Source organism: Taudactylus pleione, unplaced genomic scaffold (genome assembly GCF_031769625.1).
Source record: "Taudactylus pleione unplaced genomic scaffold, aTauple2 ptg000488l, whole genome shotgun sequence".
NCBI lineage: Eukaryota > Metazoa > Chordata > Amphibia > Anura > Myobatrachidae > Taudactylus > Taudactylus pleione.
In genome coordinates, this window is record NW_028284890.1 from 1,117,313 (window position 1) to 1,139,307 (window position 21,995).

The 21,995-nt window shown below is 42.0% G+C and overlaps 1 protein-coding gene across 1 annotated transcript in view; it reads right to left on the minus strand.

The window, feature by feature from the left end:
* LOC148502631 (uncharacterized) overlaps positions 1–21,995 on the minus strand; it is a 72,042-nt gene that overhangs the window by 44,372 nt on the left and 5,675 nt on the right. Inside the window, 2 exon segments of the mRNA XM_088449563.1 lie at positions 20,301–20,766; positions 20,769–21,539. Of these exon segments, the coding sequence (XP_088305689.1) occupies positions 20,301–20,766; positions 20,769–21,539 (1,237 nt within the window).

A 21,995-nucleotide genomic window follows, 5' to 3' on the forward strand; every position in this document is an offset into this window, starting at 1 on the left:
TTCCTATATCACTCCATGGTATCTTCTCTAAGGCTATTACATCTGTCACTCTCCCTGTATACATTGCCTCCTCATTACTCTACTCCCCTCTTATATACACACATGAGCTTTTTCCTATATCACTCCATGGTATCTTCTCTAAGGCTATTACATCTGTCACTCTCCCTGTATATCACCCCTCTGTACACATTGCCTCCTCATTACTCTACTCCCCTCTTATATACACATATGAGCTTTTTCTTATATCACTCCATGGTATCTTCTCTAAGGCTATTACACCCCTCACTCTCCCTGTATATCACCCCTCTGTACACATTGCCTCCTCATTACTCTACTCCCCTCTTATATACACACATGAGCTTTTTCCTATATCACTCCATGGTATCTTCTCTAAGGCTATTACACCCCTCACTCTCCCTGTATGTCACCCCTCTGTACACATTGCCTCCTCATTACTCTACTCCCCTCTTGTATACACACATGAGCTTTTTCCTATATCACTCCATGGTATCTTCTCTAAGGCTATTACATCCATCACTCTCCCTGTATGTCACCCCTCTGTACACATTGCCACCTCATTACTCTACTCCCCTCTTATATACACACACGAGCTGTTTCCTATATCACTCCATGGTATCTTCTCTAAGGCTATTACCTCCGTCACTCTTTCTGTATGTCACCCCTCTGTACACATTGCCTCCTCATTACGCTACTCCCCTCTTATATACACACATGAGCTTTTTCCTATATCACTCCATGGTATCTTCTCTAAGGCTATTACATCCGTCACTCTCCCTGTATATCACCCCTCTGTACACATTGCCTCCTCATTACTCTACTCCCCTCTTATATACACACATGAGCTTTTTCCTATATCACTCCATGGTATCTTCTCTAAGGCTATTACATCCGTCACTCTCCCTGTATATCACCCCTCTGTACACATTGCCACCTCATTACTCTACTCCCCTCTTATATACACACATGAGCTTTTTCCTATATAACTCCATGGTATCTTCTCTAAGGCTATTACATCCGTCACTCTCCCTGTATGTCACCCCTCTGTACACATTGCCACCTCATTACTCTTCTCCCCTCTTATATACATACATGAGCTTTTTTCTTATCTATTTACACTGACAAACATCCTTATCCTGTCACCATAAAAATCTTTTATACACCGCTTACAACTATAGTTATCGTTCTCTCCCTCTTCTATTTGCTGGTGTCATATCTTCAAATCCAGGCCCCACTCATAACGGAATATAAATCCAGTAAACTTCATAAACATCATGTTTTTCCCATTACCCTCCCAGTCACTATAATGTGCCTTATGGAATGCTGCTCTGTAACAAATTTACATCCATCCATGATTTTATCTCAAAAAACCACAACCTTCTAGTGATAACAGAAACATGGCTCACACAATCAGACACTCCCTCCCCTGCAGCACTGTCACACAATCAGACATTACCTCCCCTGCAGCACTGTCACACAATCAGACACTCCCTCCCCTGCAGCACTGTCACACAATCAGACACTCCCTCCCCTGCAGCACTGTCACACAGTCAGACACTCCCTCCCCTGCAGCACTGTCACACAATCAGACACTCCCTCCCCTGCAGCACTGTCACACAATCAGACATTATCTCCCCTGCAGCACTGTCACACAATCAGACACTCCCTCCCCTGCAGCACTGTCACACAATCAGACATTACCTCCCCTGCAGCACTGTCACACAATCAGACACTCCCTCCCCTGCAGCACTGTCACACAATCAGACACTCCCTCCCCTGCAGCACTGTCACACAATCAGACACTCCCTCCCCTGCAGCACTGTCACACAATCAGACACTCCCTCCCCTGCAGCACTGTCACACAATCAGACACTCCCTCCCCTGCAGCACTGTCACACAATTAGACACTCCCTCCCCTGCAGCACTGTCACACAATCAGACACTCCCTCCCCTGCAGCACTGTCACACAATCAGACACTCCCTCCCCTGCAGCACTGTCACACGGTGACTATACGTCACACACACCTCCAGGCCTGGTAATAGTAAAGGAGGAGGGGTTGGAATATTACTGTCCCAATCTATCACATACACAGTTCTCCCACAGGTACCATCACTCACAGTTACATCATTTGTACATTCTATCAGGACTGTCACCCCTTTCTCTCTGCTTGTTGCTGTCTATCGCCCACCTGGGCCACCCCAACAATTTCTGTTACATATTTCTGCCTGGCTCCCTCAACTTCCTATCCTCAGACATCTCCACCATCATCATGGGTGATATCAGTATCACTACTGACAGTCCCCAATCATCTCATGTCTCCAATCTACTCTCTGTAACCTCCTCTCTCAGCCTCTCCCAATGGTCTCTACTCTTCAGGAGGTTCACTGCCTTGTTCTACTAACACCAAGGAAGAACTAGAAGAGGTTGTCTGTCATTGGTGCACATGTATAATATATAACTTATTGTTAGCTGTAACATGTATAGATTATATTAGATTATATACAGTCAGTGAGATATTAAGATAATTAGAAATGTGACTATATAATGAAACGTGTCATAAGGAAATTCTGAGCCATACAGCCCTAACATTAATTCCTCATATATATGATATATATATATATATATATACGTATCTTTCTCACTTGTTATATATCATTATATATTGTGATAATAAATTCTTTATTCCAAATCCCTCAATATTGATCAGCGTTTTATTCTATGTGCTCTTATGTCTATTTAAATCACATTCATTGGTGATCCCAAAACATCTTCCATAGAGAATATCATCTGATTCCTTTTACAGTACAGACAAATTAGCCAGAGTATAACGTTTTGTACAATGTATCTCTTTGTTGAAGCTTAATTTATAAGGAACATATTTTACATAATTCTATACTTACATATGCTTTATAGTGAATACAGCTCATGAAATTCAATATGGCCATTGCACAGCCATTTTGCTTTGTACAAACTTAGTAATAATAAGTAAAATGAGTTGAGATATCTTTAAGGACAACTCTCTATGAAAGTGTTTATCTGAAGAATGGTACAAGAGCTTGTCCATTTACATATAATTCTGGTCTAAGAGAAATGTACGCACCAAATATAGTGATAGAGCATCTCATAAATGAATCTATTTCTTTTTGTTTGCCAAAGGAACGAGCCAACAAGAATAAACTATGTCTAACTGCTGAATGTTATATCTGAATATGCCAAATGTCGTTATATGCTTGCATAATGTGGAATAATGTAAAATGTTCTAGATGGATGATGTAAGGGGGCGTATTACCTGAATATTGTAATAGAAAGATATAATAAACTCTGTAATAAAGTCAATCATTGTTATTTTGCATTATAACCCTGGGGGATATGCGCTCCCAGTTAAGGGCTAGATCTATTTATTTAATTAATAAATGACAAATTCTTAAGTGTACTGGATTGGAGTCTATATTACTTTGTGCAACAATGAAACACCAGGTAAAAGGATTAAACAGCTGGAGGCACTGCTGAGATACCTTTACAACACCTACACCTGTCGTTTCTTCACTTCCTCAACAAGTGGAGAGAAGTGTCTGTGCCTGCTGTGTGGCCAGCAGCTGGAACATCCCATCTTATATATCGGTGAGTATAGAAATGTTTGTATTCATATACGTATTCTGTGCTCCAAGATGTTATGTGAGAGGAAACAGGTGACCAGTGGATGTAGCTAAAGTTGAACTCAGAGATGATTTTACATTGTTGTTGCATTTAAGTAATATTGCTAAAAATAAAGTTAATTGTATTGAGATACTGTAATAATTTTAGAATGTGGACTGATCACCCACAGCTCAGGTGAGAAGAATAATTAATTTAGAGATTATGTATTTTAATATTTGTGTAGTGAAGACTATATGAAGTTATTCTGGAGTGGGTGCCTGTGTTTCGTAAGACAGATGTGTCCCAAGTGGTAATACAGACTGTAAATCAGTATGAGTGCTGGTATTTGCTTGGAGAAAAAAGGCGATCATAGAACAGCTTATCCTGAGTACGTGCAGTACTATGATGAGTTATGTTAAATGACAAGAGATGATAAAATGTGTTTTCCATTATATGGAACATTTAGTAGAAATAGTTTAACTTGGGTAGAATAAATAATAATTAAAGAAATACTGTAAATAATAGCAAACTGCATCTCTTTAAAAGTGCAGCAGAAAGTGTGAATTTGTAATGTTTACATAATTGGTATGAGTAATCTAAATGCAGAGATCAGCCTGTGTGCATGCGTAGTTCTAGTCCTTAAACCCTACACTTTCCTAAATAAATACATGATACATGCTGCTGGGACAAGTATAGCAGACTCTTTTTTTGCTGCTGTAGATACTTAGAGATTTCTTACATTGTCATTGTTACATGAACCTATTGGAAAAGATTGGAAATGTGATTTATGAGATAAAAGTGTTGATATTATTACTGCCAATAAACCAAATCTTTAATGCTACGTTATACTGGACTAAATAAGAAATGTTTGAACCAGTTGCTGATAATTATTAGAGATTATTGGTAAATCTTAAAGATTACATAGGTTGCTTATATAATTAAGGGACTTTTTATGGATAGGTTGAATGATGCATTACGTTATGTAATAGGGTAACAATTCAATATCTGGAGTGAAAAGAACAATCCTTTAACATAATTGTTAACTTTAGAACGGCATAGGAGTAATATCTTACAGCGAAGAGAAACAGGAAAAAAACGTATGAATTTTTAGATAAAGAGTTTTTAGAAAAATGTAGTTGAAAGTGGACTATTAGTGACAGAAATATGATCCTATATACTTCTTATATACAGAGCAGGATTGTAAACTTTCATGCAGATAAATGTAACCATAATTGTAATTGTTTTACTTGTTTGAATATTTTCAGAGTGAGAAATTGTCCGTCTGTGTACTTAGTACATCAGTGTATGTTACCACCATATATGTATATCCCTCCCAGATCTGAGAAAAGTTTGTTTCAAGGGGATAAAATGCTTTAACTCTTTTATAGCATAGGATTGTGTTGTATTCTTGCATCATAGTTTTCTTTTGTACCTGAGCAGAGTACTAATGAAAGAAGGTTATGAGACATACTTTTTTATTAGATACACAGTATCTACAAAGTGTTTTAAAGAGACAGAGGTAATATGTTTTATAATGTCACAGTTTACAATATGTAAAGAAGAATCTGCAATCTTTTTTTGCTCTTACAGATGACTCAGTCCTAATCTAACAGTGATTTATTGTTATATTCTAAGTTGTTTCAGACTTCAGTAAGAGATACTAAGCTGTTGTGGTTTTTTTGCAGAAGCAGGTTACAAAGTTTAATGAGACAAAATCCAACTGTATACTGATGAGTTTAAATGTACAGGACATTGTTTACCATCAGGTCGAAGACATTTATATCCTTAAAGGGTGGTATTTATTGTTAAGATGAATTGCATCTATTTGTGTTACATACTATTGTTCAGATATTTAATAATGCTCCACTTAAACATGTTCCTACAGCCAGATTTTCTCGATGGGAGATCACAGATGTCATATTTTGAATTGTGCTACATTGATCGTCTTTATCCTCAACAGGGGGGAATATGGTTGATGGTGAGGAAAAAGGAAGACAATGAACATGTTTGCAATAATGAAATATAAAAATAGTTTTCAACAATGGAAACTTCAGCAATGTTTGTTTTAGCTGAAGCTTAATTAGATAATCCTGACTTGGTTCTCTTTACTGATGAGAGCTGTTACAGACAGACACATGAAGTTTGTTTGGTGACAGGATATGTAGTAACTACCATACTCAATGTAGTTAGCTGAATGTACAGCATTGATTAGAGCAACTGGAAGCATAGGGGTTACCGCATAGCTCAGGGAACTCTCATTTCACATGCACAAACAGGTAAAGAACTGATAGAAGCGATATGTTTACCAAAGTAAGTTGCAGTAATTAAGTGTCAGGCATATACTAGACAGACTGATATTATTTCCATGGGGAACATATTAGCTGACAGGGTAGTATGAGAGGCAATTTAGTATATATGACGAGCCAGATGTAGAAACTCAGTTGATGGTGTTTAAGGATATCACATTTGACAAACTGAGACAATATTAGAAAAATACAGTGAGGGCAATGTTAGGAAATTAAAGCTTTTTACAACAGAATATCGTATTGGGTTTTTGAGAGGAATTAAAAATATGAGCAGCCCTTGTAGAATGTGTTCATGGGTTAGTACAGTTAGGAGCAGATAATATGAGTTGCATTGTACAATCTTACTAGTATGCTCCAGCCAGAGCTAAATGTGAAAGTTGATAAACAATGTAGAGAAGAAGGTAACTACTAAAACATTTGCTAAGTATTACAGATACTGTAAATTGATTTTATTCACTTACCAAAGTAAAAGGGGATTAAAGTATGCTCTTGTCAAGTTTTCAGGATGTTTTAAAGTATGTTGTTGACATGTTTTTAGATACTGCGGAGTTTACAGCTCCGAGATGCTTAGAAAGAGATTTTGCAGGAATTTGTATGTAGACATGGTTTACCGAGTGTTATTGATAGTAAAAGGGGAACTCATTATGTCAGGGGAAGTGTTTCAGAAAATGTGTGAAATTATGGGAATAGAATTAAAGTTACACGTCATATTAGACTTAATGGTGTTATAAAAAATAGGCTAGTTAAACTTACAAAGGAGACAGGAATGGCATTGTCTGAAGGCCTACATTTGGTGCTTCATAGTATTAGAATCACACCTAAGCCTCATCTCAATCTCTCTCCTTATTTACTGTTTATTTGGACTACAATCAAGATGTTACTAAACCAAAGTCTGATTTGAAATTGCAACATGATTTGACTGTTCAATATGTTATACCATTGTCTAAGCAGCTATAAGAAGATCTTTGGAAGCTCAACAGGATATTCAACAAATCCCGGCATTTGTTCCAGAAGATGAAATACAGCCTAGAGACTATGGTATGATGAGAAGTTTTCCTTATGTTCTGGTTCCGTTACAGATCAATGGGATGGTCCTTGGCATGGCAAAGTAATGCTGACAACAGGTACAGCTATAAAGGTTGCTGAGAAGGACACCTGGATCCACGGCTCACATTGAAAAAGGTCAGAGAGATCCGAGCTTAAAGGGGACTAAAAGACTCAGACTCAAGTGCTGATATAAAGACTGAGATATAGAGACTGAGATATAGAGACTAAGTTGCATTTATGAGAACTCTTCCATCAAGATTGAGATGATTGCTTACAATAGACTCTGCCTATAGACTAACAAAGAAAACTTTTAATTTTCCTTAGCTAGTAGCTGAAACATTCGTGTTTATTGTAACATTGACTTTTTTTTTCTGGAGAGAGGGTGAGCAAAGGTTTATGGTATGAGTACACATCCAGTAGTGTGGATAATGGGGTTTATTCTAATAAGTCCTTTCCTTCCTCTTTTATAAGCAGGGAATATGAACGGTGTCGGGAAGCTATTGAAAAGTGAATTTGTGATTACTGTACTAAATCACCAGAACAAAGGTGTATACTATGAATATTACTCAAAAGAATATCCAATTCTACAAACTTATTCATTGATGGGTAAAGTATTAAATGCTACTAATAGTTGAATTTGTGCCATTGTTGAGTTGAAATATACTGAAATTACTAAGATAGTTACCATAGAAACAGAGTGAGGATTGTGTAATTAAAAGTTGTGAAGAAAAAGGGTTACTGATAACTATAACGTGACAAAACCACTAGTGATTGTGTTAGATCCATATGTAAGTGAACGCATTCCTTTTTATTGTAATAAGATAGTTTATGAAATGAAGCAAACTACACCTCAGATTTGGATGACTGCAGGAATGGTTACTATTCCAATGCTAGAACACTCCATACAAGTAGGAAAATGTTGAGTCAGAATATTTTAATAAGATCATTACTGTGTACAAACTCTAAGTTTATCGCTGTATGGAACAATGTAAGGAAGATTTTAAAAGAGCTGAAAGCTTATTATGTGTAATAGACTTTTACAATGAGGCATTTGATTGTACACTGCTAGGGATTAGTTCTAATAGTGAGTTTTCCAAATAGTGAGACAGATTATATAAGTCAGACATATTGGCTATTGAATGATAGTTGTTACCATGATATTTGGGTTTTATGTTCTTCTACTAAATAATATTTATTATATATGTGGAAAGTATGCCTACAAATGTTTGCTAATTAATTTTGAAGATATTTTCTAATTAAGCAGACTGATACTACAATTTTATGTTATAACTCATGATAATGTGTGAAAAGTTCTTTTGCAGGATGCCAGACGTTCTAAAAGGTTCATTGATCCAGTGAATAAAAGATCAATTTCCCGGATTGATACTTGTGAGACATCGTGTTGGCACCACCTTTGCTAACATCCGTACGTATGGTAATTTGGGATATTTGGATAATCAACATGAAATTATTGAACTGGACAATTTTATTGACAATGAGACTGAACTTTATGATAGGACTTTATAGTTATGTTGGACATGAATTAAAAACATTCCTGAATGAACTGTTACTACAGCACTGTCCATAATTGATCACTTAATTGTGCAGACTGGAGGATATTGTCTAATTTTTTTATACAAATCTTGGAATTCGTTGTTGAAAGTATTTGACCAATGATACTACAGATGAAGAAGTCATTATTATCAATTACATAAATGAGGCTTATAATATACAAAGAAGAATTTGAATGAATACATTTTGATAAAGATTTTGAAAATAATTTATGATGATCATGATTAGATTCTAGTTTTTGATTTTTCAGGTTTAGAAAAGTGGTTTTTCAAACATATTTTATCTACTGACAAAGTTTATTCTTGAGATTTTAATCCTGGTTCTATGCATTCTATAGTTTTGGCCTATGCTGTATTCAGATGGTTACTTAAAAAATGAGAACCGACAAAAGTGAAAACATCCAAGAAATGGAGGTTGATGAACATTACATTCCGATGTAATTTACAAGATATAGCACATGTAAAATGTGTATACCTAAGGGTGGAATTGTGGAAACTTAATTTATAAGAAACATTATATTTTATATAATTCCATATTTACATATGCTTTATAGTGAATACAGCTCATGAAATTCAATATGGCCTTTGCACAGCCATTTTGCTTTGTACAAACTTAGCAATACTAAGTAAAATGAGTTGAGATGTCTTTAAGGAGTTTGATCATTTACGTATAATTCTGGGCTAAGAGAAACATAGTGACCAAATATAGTGATGCACAGCACAATGAGCATTTCATAAAGGAATCTATTTCTATTTGTTTGCCAAAGGAACAAGGCAACAAGAGTAAACTATGTCTATCAGGATAAATGTTATATTTGAATATGCCAAATGTTATTTGCTTGTATAATGTGGAATAATTAGAAAATTTAGGAGTATGATGTAAGTGGGCGTATTACCTGAAGATTGTAATAGAAGGTATAAAACCTCTGTACTCTAATCAATCATGTTTATTTGCTGCATTATAACCGTAGGGATATGTGCTCCCAGTTAAGGTCTAGATCTATTTATTTAATAAATGACAAATTCTTAAGTGTACTGGATTGGAGTCTATTACTTTATGCAACAATGGAACACCAGGTAAAAGTTAGGATTCAACATCCTATATGTCACACTGTAATGATATAATACACTAGAGGGATATAGTGATTACAGACATGCTCTCAGTATATGATGTACAATCACACACACATGGAATGACAAATGAGAGTTACCTATGTCTATGTGTCACACTGTAATGATATAATACACTAGAGGGATATAGTGATTACAGACATGCTCTCAGTATATGATGTGCAATCACACACACATGGAATGACAAATGAGAGTTACCTATGTCTATGTGTAACACTGTAATGATATAATACACTACAGGGATATAGTGATTACAGACATGCTCTCAGTATATGATGTGCAATCACACACACATGGAATGACAAATGAGAGTTACCTATGTCTATGTGTCACACTGTAATTATATAATACACTAGAGGGATAATATGAGATATGGTAAGAACTTACCCTTGTTATCTCTATTTCTACGAAGTCCATAGGGTTCCACAGGATACCTTGGGGTATAGGTGTGACGTCAGTCGCAGGGCACCAAAGAGTTAAGCTTTCAGCCTCCCAGGATGCACTAGGTCCCCCTCCTATACCCCGCCCCCGGGCCAAGGCACCTCAGTTAGTTACCAAGCCATAGGCCGGAGGAGGAGAAGGAAGAGAGAGAACAAAGATCTGGACACATACAAGAATCACATTCTCACCAGAGGGAGACGGAAAACCGGTGACCAGAGCAAAGCCCATCTGCAGCACAGGTGCGACAGGGCGGGAGTCCTGTGGAACCCTATGGACTTCGTAGAAATAGAGATAACAAGGGTAAGTTCTTACCATATCTCATATTTTCTACTTCAGGGTCCATAGGGTATCCACAGGATACCTTGGGGATGTCCCAAAGCAGTATCCTTTAAGGGTGGGGACGCTCCTGTGCAGAAAGGAGAATCCGCCGCCCGAAGGAAGCATCCTGAGAGGCGAAGGTGTCAAACCTGTAATACCTCACGAAGGTATGGACAGAAGACCACGTAGCAGCCTTGCAGATCTGAACTGCCGAGGCACCACGTCGAGCTGCCCACGAAGGACCCACAGACCTAGTGGAATGAGCCTTCAGAGAAGGAGGGACCGGTAGGCCTTCATGAAGATAAGCTTCAGAAATAGCCATACGGATCCAGGCTGCCAAAGTTTGCTTTGAAGCAGGCCAACCCTTTTTACGGAAGCCAAAGAGGACAAACAAAGCGTCCGACTTCCTAAACGAAGAAGTGCGGTCAACATAAGTCCTTAAGGCCCGCACAACATCCAAAGAGGCCTCACCCACGGAAAGACCCGGTGAGTTAAAGGCCGGAACAACTATTTCCTCGTTAATATGAAACTGGGAAATAACTTTGGGAAGAAACTCGGGCCGAGTGCGGAGCACTGCCCTGTTCCCATAAAAAACCAAGAAAGGGGGTCTACAAGAAAGAGCCCCTAACTCAGAAACACGTCTGGCCGAAGCAATGGCCAGAAGGAAAACAGTCTTAGCTGTTAGCCATTTAAGATCCACTGAGCCCAGTGGTTCAAACGGCGGTCCTTGGAGAGCCCTCAGGACCACAGCCAAATCCCAAGGCGCCACAGGTGGAACAAAGGGCGGCTGAATGCGGAGAACACCCTGCATAAAGGTGCGCACATCCGGGATTGTAGCAATCCTACGGTGAAACCAGACAGATAGGGCCGAAACCTGTACCTTCAAAGAAGCAAGGCGAAGCCCATGATCTAGTCCCGCTTGCAGGAAGGCGAGAATCCGAGACAGACGAAACTCCCGCGGTGCATAACCTCTCGGTCGACACCACTGGAAGAACGTATGCCACACGCGATGGTATATCCTCGCGGAAGACGGTTTCCGAGCTCGTAACATGGTACGCACCACAGAGCTGGAAAACCCCCGGGACCTCAGCATGGCCGTCTCAACAGCCACGCCGTCAAAGACAGCCGAGTCAGGTCCGGGTGAAGGCAAGGACCCTGAGACAGAAGGTCCGGTCGTAGCGGCAACCGCAGAGGAATGTCCACGGACAGACCCTGAAGGTCTGAGAACCAGTGCCGTCTGGGCCACGCGGGAGCTATCAACAGGAGCGTCCCTCCTTCCTGTTTGAATTTCCGGATTACCCGTGGAAGAAGGGAGACCGGAGGGAACAGGTATGCGAACCGGAACGTCCACCGGACGGACAGAGCATCCACCAGAGACGCCCCTTCGTCTCTTGTGCGAGACCCGTACACCGGCAACTTGTTGTTGTGCCGGGACGCCATGAGGTCGATTTCTGGAAGACCCCACCTGTCCACCAGTAGTTGAAAAACGTCCGGGTGCAGGGACCATTCCCCCGGATGAACGTCCTGGCGACTTAGAAAGTCCGCCTCCCAATTGAGCACTCCCGGGATGAAGACCGCTGATATGGCCGGAAGATTGCGCTCCGCCCAAACCAGGATCCGAGAGACCTCTACGAGAGCCGCCCGACTGCGAGTTCCTCCTTGCCTGTTTATGTAGGCCACGGTGGTAGCGTTGTCCGACTGGACCTGCACCGGGCGACCCTGGAGAAACCGCTGTGCCTGCTGGAGAGCATTGAAGACCGCACGGAGTTCCAAGATATTTATTGGAAGCTCCGCTTCTGTCGGCGTCCACCTGCCCTGGAACAAGTGTGGACCCGAAACTGCTCCCCAGCCCCGAAGACTGGCGTCCGTTGTCAACAGGACCCAATTTGGAACCCAGAACGGACGTCCCTTGTTGAGGTGGGTCGTCTGTAACCACCACATAAGGGACAGGCGAACCTCCTGGGTGAGCACAATCGTCTGGGACTTCAGAGACTGAGTCAGCCCGTTCCACTTGGACAGGATCAGGTGCTGCAGAGGTCTGGAGTGAAACTGGGCGTATTCCACCATGTCGAACACCGACACCATGGAGCCCAGTAACCTCATCGCCGAGTGTAAGGACACCCGGCGGCTGTGCAGACAACTGCGCACCCTTGACTGTAAAGCAGAGATCTTGTCCTCCGTCACGAAGATCCTTTGCTGTCCCGAGTCCAATAAGGCTCCAAGATGCAGAATCCTCCGAGACGGGATTAGAGTGGACTTCTGCCAGTTGATTAGCCAGCCGTGCCGTTGCAGCAGTGCAATGGTCAGGTCCAAGTGGCGTAACAGGAGCTCTGGAGATCCTGCCACCAATAACAGGTCGTCCAAATACGGCAACATGCGGACTCCCTGCAGCCGCAGAGAAGCCGCCATGACCGCCATCACCTTGGTGAAAACACGTGGTGCTGTTGCCAGGCCAAAAGGTAACGCCCGAAACTGGAAGTGGTCGCTGCTGATTGCAAACCTGAGGAACTGTTGATGGCGCCAAAGAATAGGGACATGCAGGTAAGCGTCCTGTATGTCCAATGACACCAAGTAGTCCCCAGGTTCCAGCGCCAGAATGATGGACCGTAGGGTCTCCATCCGAAACTTCGGGACCCGCAAAGACTTGTTGAGTGCTTTGAGGTTGAGAATCGGACGATATGACCCATTGGGTTTCTGTACCAAAAATAGATTTGAATAGAAACCCTGGCCCCTCTGGGAGAATGGAACCGCCACTATAACTCCAGCCTGGAGCATAGTGTGCAATACCTTCCGCAGCTCCGTAGCCTTGTTCCGGTCTGATGGGAGACCCGTGGTGAAGAAGCGAGCCGGGGGTCTGTGCCGGAAGGAGAGGGCGTATCCGTGGGAAACCACCTCCAGAACCCAAGTGTCTGTCGTAGTAGTCGACCAACACTGGGCGAACTGTAGCAGGCGGCCTCCCACCCTGGGATCCCCCAAAGGGAGGCCCGGACCGTCAGGCCGCAGGCTTGCCATCTGGCTTGGGGGCCGGACGTCTGGTACTCCATGCCTGCTTCCGGGGCTTGACCGATTTCTTAGGGCCAGCCTGTCGAGGAAACGACTGTGGTTTGGGCCTGCCCTGGGCCCTAGATGACCGAAAGGACGATGGTCCCGAACCAGAAGGAGCAGCGGCCGACGGGAGACAGGCAGATTTGGCTGCCGCCAGCGTGGCCACAATCTTATCCAGATCCGGACCGAAGAGAACTTCTCCGGTAAACGGCAACGCTTCCAGACCTTTCTTGGAATCTGCGTCCGCCTTCCAGGATCACAGCCACAAGGTGCGACGAGCAGCTACCGCTGCTGAAGAAATTCTAGACACCAGAGTACTAATGTCTAGAGCCGCCTCGTTGATGTAGGTGGCCGAATCACGGAGATTGCCAATCAACTCCGCCTGATCGGCCGGACAGTCGGATTCAAAAGAAGCCTCTAATGAATCCGCCCAGCGCTCCATCGCTCTGGCAACCCAGCAAATGGCCATAGCCGGCCGTGCTGCCCCCCCTGCAAGGGAATAAGCGGACTTCAGGCAGATTTCTACCTTGCGGTCCGTAGCATCCTTAAGGGAGGACATGGATGGCATCGGCAATGTGGCACTACGGACAAGACGGGTCACGTGAGAATCCACCTGTGGAGGGGATTCCCACTTCGCAAAATAATTATCCGCGAACGGATAAGCCACCGCCAGGCGTCTCTGCGGCTGGTATCTTTTGCCAGGTTGTTTCCACGCCTCCTCTAAATGGTCCACCAACTGACCCGAAAGAGGAAAGACTGTGGCATCGCCCTTCACATCTTTGAAAAAGGCATACTTAGATTTAGCCGCTGGGGGAACTTCGTCCTCAATCACCAAGGCTGTGCGGACCGCCCGAATAAGTCCAGGAATATATACTTTGGACTTAGCATCAGCGTCCTTAGTATGGAGAGGTTCCTGATCGTAAGGATCTAGAATCTCCCCATCATCAGACGTCCCTTCGTCATCCTCATAAGGAGCGGACAGAGACGCCACCGGCCTTTTATGAGACCGCATCACAGACTCCCCTTGCAACACATCCGACAAGTGCTGTACAGAACTCGTCAGGGAGTTAACCCACGCTGGCTCCTGAGAACCCGGGAGCGGGGAAATAGGGAGACTGTGGGGTACCACCAATTGTCGTGGGAACCCCTGCATGGGTGACGACACCACAGACTGCTGGGACAAACCCATCGGAGTAAACGCGGGCTGCGGAGCTAACTGGCCCACTAAAGCTGTTAACGCCTGAGCGAAACAAGCCCAGGGCGGCTCCTGTACCGGTGCTGTAACCGTAATAGGCCGCGCCATGGACAAACACTGCCGGCAAAGGCCCTCCGCGCTACCCTCCCCCTCCGCTAACGGTACTTTGCACGTGGTACACTGTAGCCGGAGGGGAAAATCACTTTCAGACATGATGGCACCACGTATGTGACCTCTCTCACCAATTAAGTATTAAATAGGCGAGAGACCACCCTGCAGCACCGCACCGCAAGGGCTTTAGCAGAAAGAACAGGGACAGTAATAAAGCTGACAGTTTAGAGAAGAAAAGATTACAGGCAGCAGCGCTAGCACAGTCACATACAATGCAGAGAAATAACAATTCCTGCACTAACAGCGCTGATCACTCAACTACACAGACACAGGGCCTGGTAGGACACAGCGCTGCATACACAGACCTGACCACAGTGGAGGAGAGGTATGCGGGGGGACCCAGACCACGATGCTTCCGTCCAGCGCTTCCAGCAGCGTTCACCATGCGTTCTGGAGAAGATGGCCGCCGAGGAGCAGAGAGGAGGCTGGCCTGGGGGAGGAGCGCTGCCACAGGACCAGTCGGCAGCATGCAGAGAGGGCTGTGTCCAGCGGGGGAGGCGCCGGCTGTGAGACAGGGAAGGCGCGCTCCCCTGGCATGCATTTAACCCCTGGGACGCCGCAGCGCTACCGCTCTGCTGCGGTCTGCTGTCCCAGGGGGTAGTGGAAGCGCAGGTTGGTCGCCTGGCTCCACGCTGCAGCCAGTCCCCAGGGAGCCCCCTGCCTGGGGACTTAGGACCATGTGATCAGCGGGGACCCACCGCGGGACCCCGCTGCTTACCTCTGTCCCCCTTGAATCCGGCCATGGTCCGGAGCATCTGGGGTCACCGCTAGCTGTGACCCCAGACGCCCACCAGCATCCCCGGATCAGTACCGGCGTTCTGGTACCGGCGGGGTGTAGGGAAGACAGCATGGACGTCAGGACTGACTGTCCATGCTGTTCATCCAGATGTGCAGCCACAGCTGCATGAAGAATAAGCTTCAGGGGCTCTTCTAGCCCCCACTCCAACAGGTGCACCCGACTCCGGCCGGGCACCAAACTAAACTGAGGTGCCTTGGCCCGGGGGCGGGGTATAGGAGGGGGACCTAGTGCATCCTGGGAGGCTGAAAGCTTAACTCTTTGGTGCCCTGCGACTGACGTCACACCTATACCCCAAGGTATCCTGTGGATACCCTATGGACCCTGAAGTAGAAATAGTGATTACAGACATGCTCTCAGTATATGATGTACAATCACACACACATGGAATGACAAATGAGAGTTACCTATGTCTATGTGTAACACTGTAATGATATAATACACTACAGGGATATAGTGATTACAGACATGCTCTCAGTATATGATGTGCAATCACACACACATGGAATGACAAATGAGTTACCTGTGTCTGTGTCACACTGTAATTATATAATACACTAGAGGGATATAGTGATTACAGACATGCTCTCAGTATATGATGTACAGTCACACACACATGGAATGACAAATGAGAGTTACCTATGTCTATGTGTAACACTGTAATGATATAATACACTAGAGGGATATAGTGATTACAGACATGCTCTCAGTATATGATGTGCAATCACACACACATGGAATGACAAATGAGAGTTACCTATGTCTATGTGTCACACTGTAATGATATAATACACTAGAGGGATATAGTGATTACAGACATGCTCTCAGTATATGATGTGCAATCACACACACATGGAATGACAAATGAGTTACCTGTGTCTATGTGTCACACTGTAATTATATAATACACTAGAGGAGTATAGTGATTACAGACATACTATCAGTATATGATGTGTAATCACACACACATGGAATGATAAATGAGAGTTACCTATGTCTATGTGTCACACTGTAATGATATAATACACTAGAGGGATATAGTGATTACAGACATGCTCTCAGTATATGATGTACAATCACACACACATGGAATGACAAATGAGAGTTACCTATGTCTATGTGTCACACTAATTATATAATACACTAGAGGGATATATTGATTACAGACATGCTGTCAGTATATGATGTGCAATCACACACACACATGGAATGACAAATGAGAGTTACCTGTGTCTATGTGTCACACTGTAATTATATAATACACTAGAGGGATATAGTGATTACAGACATGCTCTCAGTATATGATGTGCAATCACACACACATGGAATGACAAAAGAGAGTTACCTTTGTCTATGTGTCACATTATAATTATATAATACACTAGAGGGATATAGTGATTACAGACATGCTCTCAGTATATGATGTGCAATCACACACATGGAATGACAAATGAGAGTTACCTGTGTCTATGTGTCACACTGTAATTATATAATACACTAGAGGGATATAGTGATTACAGACATGCTCTCAGTATATGATGTGCAATCACACACACATGGAATGACAAAAGAGAGTTACCTTTGTCTATGTGTCACATTATAATTATATAATACACTAGAGGGATATAGTGATTACAGACATGCTCTCAGTATATGATGTGCAATCACACACATAGAATGACAAATGAGAGTTACCTGTGTCTATGTGTCACACTGTAATTATATAATACACTAGAGGGATATAGTGATTACAGACATGCTCTCAGTATATGTGCAATCACACACACATGGAATGACAAATGAGAGTTACCTTTGTCTATGTGTTACACTGTAATTATATAATACACTAGAGGGATATAGTGATTACAGACATGCTCTCAGTATATGATGTACAATCACACACACATGGAATGACAAATGAGAGTTACAAATACTTAGAATGAATGTATAATCACTTTATTACAGGATTGCAGCATATAGAGGATGAGCGTTTTATAAAACATCACTTTTCTAATCATTACTGTTCACCATCTTAGGTCCGTATTCAATCAGACGCGAAAAGTCGGAGAAGTTTCACCTGTCTGATTTTCAGCCTCATTAACCAGTTTCAAAGGTGAAAACTTTTTGCACACGTCCCGGCTTTTCGCCTTATTCAATTCCAAAGCAGGCGAAAACGGGAAACGGCGAATGCGGAACAGGCAGAAAGTACTGAAACAAATGGGGGAATCAGTCTGTTCCCCCCAAAAACATGCCCCGACAAAGGAAATGAATATACATGTGTGCTAATTTGGGGTACTTACAGTAAGTTGGGTAAATTGCTTGCTTTTAGCGTCTTTGTAAAAGTGGTGAAGAATGATTTAAAGCAGTATTTGTAGGTGGAAATATGTGCTCCAGGCAAATTTTGGGTACTTGAAAATGGGTGCTAGCATATTTTAAGGCTCTAAAGTGAACTTTTTAAAAAATGTGAAAAACCCACCTACAATCCTAAAAACACCTGACCCATCCTTGCAGACCAACAAGAAGTCTATTTTGCTAGTTTTTATGCTTGACCCCCACTTTGGGGTATTTTGGTTTTTTTTAAAAAAGTTTTTTGGTTGATTTGTCCTTTGGGGGCTGTCCCAAGGGGTCTGAGTCGTTTCCCCATGTTTGAACCCCAAAATAAAGATTTTGCACTTCTTTTCACCTGCTATTTATAGGAGATACTTTTCCGCCTATTACAATGCATTGAGTTACCGCGTAGGCGAAATCCGCCTGGAATTGAATTTGAAAATACTTTGAAAACAGGCGGAAAGTCCGAACCCGCGGAAACTTATCTCCAAACTGCACTTTTTGCCTCTTATTGAATCCGGCCCTTAGACTCTATCTAATTGATTTTAATATTTTTCTAAGCAAGGTCTTTAATAACTTAATAATAAAAGTTACATTTTATGTATGATTACTTCTATTTATGTGCACCATTATAGGAACATTCCTTCTCCCTCTGTCTGTGTGTTATACTGTAATCTGGTATTATAGATGTATCATAGATGTATATGCATATTCCTGCCTCTAATATATTTCAGTAACTGGTTCAGGCTCAGCGGCTCCACCTTCTTCTTATATTGTATATGATGGTAGCGCAATAAATACCAATTGGTGGGATCTATTGGGGCCCTGTGAGGATGTAGAAACTCCAGCTAGGATGAGTCTCCCCAGAATGGTTGTTATTACGCTGCCATCATATACAGTTACAGTGTTATTATCTCTGTACCATCATGTATAGTTAGTGTTATTATCTCTGTACCCTCATATACAGTTAGTGTTATTACGCTGCCATCATATACAGTTAGTGTTATTACGCTGCCATCATATACAGTTAGTGTTATTATCTCTGTACCCTCATATACAGTTAGTGTTATTACGCTGCCATCATATACAGTTAGTGTTATTATCTCTGTACCATCATATACAGTTACAGTATTATCTCTGTACCATCATATACAGTTACAGTGTTATTAGCTCTGTAGCATCATATACAGTCACAGTGTTATTATCTCTGTACCATCATATACAGTTACTGTGTTATTAGCTCTGTACCATCATATATACAGTTAGTGTTATTATCTCTGTACCATCATATACAGTTACAGTGTTATTATATGTGTAACATCATACACAGTTACAGTGTTATTATCTCTGTACCATCATATACAGTTAGTGTTATTATCTCTGTACCATCATATACAGTTATAGTATTATCTCTGTACCATCATATACAGTTACAGTGTTATTATCTCTGTACCATCATATACAGTTAGTGTTATTATCTTTGTACCATCATATACAGTTAGTGTTATTATCTCTGTACCATCATATACAGTTACAGTGTTATTAGCTCTGTACCATCATATACAGTTAGTGTTATTATCTCTGTGCCATCATATACAGTCAGTGTTATTATCTCTGTACCATCATATACAGTTACAGTGTTATTACGCTGCCATCATATACAGTTAGTGTTATTATCTCTGTACCATCATGTATAGTTAGTGTTATTAGCTCTTTATATGTGACCTGCAGACACTCCTGGTGACTGATTACGCTGTGATCAATGCTCTCACTGCGTCGCCTCCACTTCCCGCTGCTGTACTTCGTTTACGGGTGACTATAGCGTATGTAGTGTTCATTCTAGCACCCTGCACCAGTCTTAACCCGTGTAGTTCCTCTTTCCTGCCTGGGGTGTCGCTCTCTGCTCTGGTGACTCTACCACTCTCAGCTGATGCAACAAACTGCTATGATACAGACCAGAGTTTGCTAGAAGCACCAGAGCAGAGAGCGACACTCCAGGTACAAAAGAGGAACTACACAGGCTGTGAGGGTGCAGGGTGATAGAATGAACACTACGTATGGATTAGCAGCATTGCATTGACTGTCACAAGATACCGCCTACATAATGTTCTTTACTTAATTTTTAAACTCTATTCATTGTGTTTTTCCTCTACACATCTGGATTGTGCTCTGAGCAGCAAGTAGGGTCAATGAATATTAGCTAACTGAAATTGTATTCTCCCTGTGTCGAGTTCTCTGATGTCTCAGAACATGTGATTTATTCTTAAAACATTTCCCACATTCAGAGCATGGAAATGGTTTCTCACCTGTGTGACTTCTCTGATGTTTAACAAGAGATGATTTCCGTGTAAACCATTTCCCACACTCAGAGCATGGAAATGGTTTCTCCCCTGTGTGAGCTGTCTGATGTATAACAAGTTCTGATTTATAAGTAAAACATTTCCCACACTCAGAGCATGGAAATGGCTTTTCACCGGTGTGTGTCATCTTATGTCTAACAAGAAGTGATTTCTGTGTAAAACATTTCCCACACTCAGAGCATGGAAATGGCCTCTCACCTGTGTGACTTCTCTGATGTGTAACAAGACTTGATTCATGTCTAAAACATTTCCCACACTCAGCACATGGACATGGTTTCTCACCTGTGTGACTTCTCTGATGTCTAACAAGATATGATTTCTGTGTAAAACATTTCCCACACTCAGAGCATGGAAATGGCCTCTCACCTGTGTGACTTCTCTGATGTGTAACAAGTTTTGATTTCTGTATGAACATTTACCACAGTCAGAGCATGGGAATGGTTTCTCCCCTGTGTGGTGTATCTGATGTCTAGCAAGTTCTGATTTTAGAGTAAAACATTTCCCGCACTCAGAGCATGGAAACAGTTTCTCCCCTGTGTGACTTCTCTGATGTATAACAAGAAATGATTTCCGTGTAAAACATTTGTCACACTCAGAGCATGGAAATGGTTTCTCCCCTGTGTGACTTCTCTGATGTATAACAAGAGTTGATTTAGCTCTAAAACATTTCCAACACTCAGGACATGAAAATGGTCTCTCACCTGTGTGACTTCTCTGATGTATAACAAGATATGATTTCTGTGTAAAACATTTCCCACACTCAGAGCATGGAAATAGTTTCTCACCTGTGTGTGTTACCATATGTCTGACAAGATGTGATTTATGTGTAAAACGTTTGCCACACTCAGAACATAGAAATGGCCTCTCACCTGTGTGACTTCTCTGATGTGTAACAGAAACTGACTGACATATAGAACTTTTACCAGATTTAGAACAAGATAATATATCACCTATATGAGCTGTACTGTGTGTAACAAGATCTGATTTATCTGGAGAAAGTTCCTCATGATTAGAGGGATCAAATGACATATCCGCACTGTGAAGTGCTGGATGTATATTTAGGGTAATTGGAGTTTCTCCTGAAGAATCTTGTCTTATGTTCTTATCTTCTATTTTAAAATCTGGTGACGTGATGAGATCTCCCTGCGAGGTATTCGCGCTTGTGTGTCCATGTACTGGAAACAAATATATGAGAATAGAAAAAATTGTTTACATTGAGGAGCAAATTATCTTGACGTCTCAGCACTTTCTTAACATGTCTAAGACCGAGCTGATTTTCTTCCCACCATCTGCGTTCCCTGACCTTCCTCAATTTTACTGTCCATTGACAACCTCACTACCTCTTCTATCCCATAAGGCAACGGTCTTGGAGATATCCTTAACTCGCCCTCTGCTTCAATTCCCACATTCAGGGCCTGATTCAGACTTGAGATTAGAGTGAGATATCTCTCTCAACTGATCATCTTGGTGAAACCATGCTGCACTGCTGGTGGGGCAGATTTAAAATGTGCAGAGAGATTTAGATTTGGGAGGAGAGTTTCCAAACTGACATCTAAATTGTAGAGTAATAATAAAGCTGTGCAGTATTTGTGGGCTACATGCAAAAGCAGCCAGTATTTACCCCACATGTA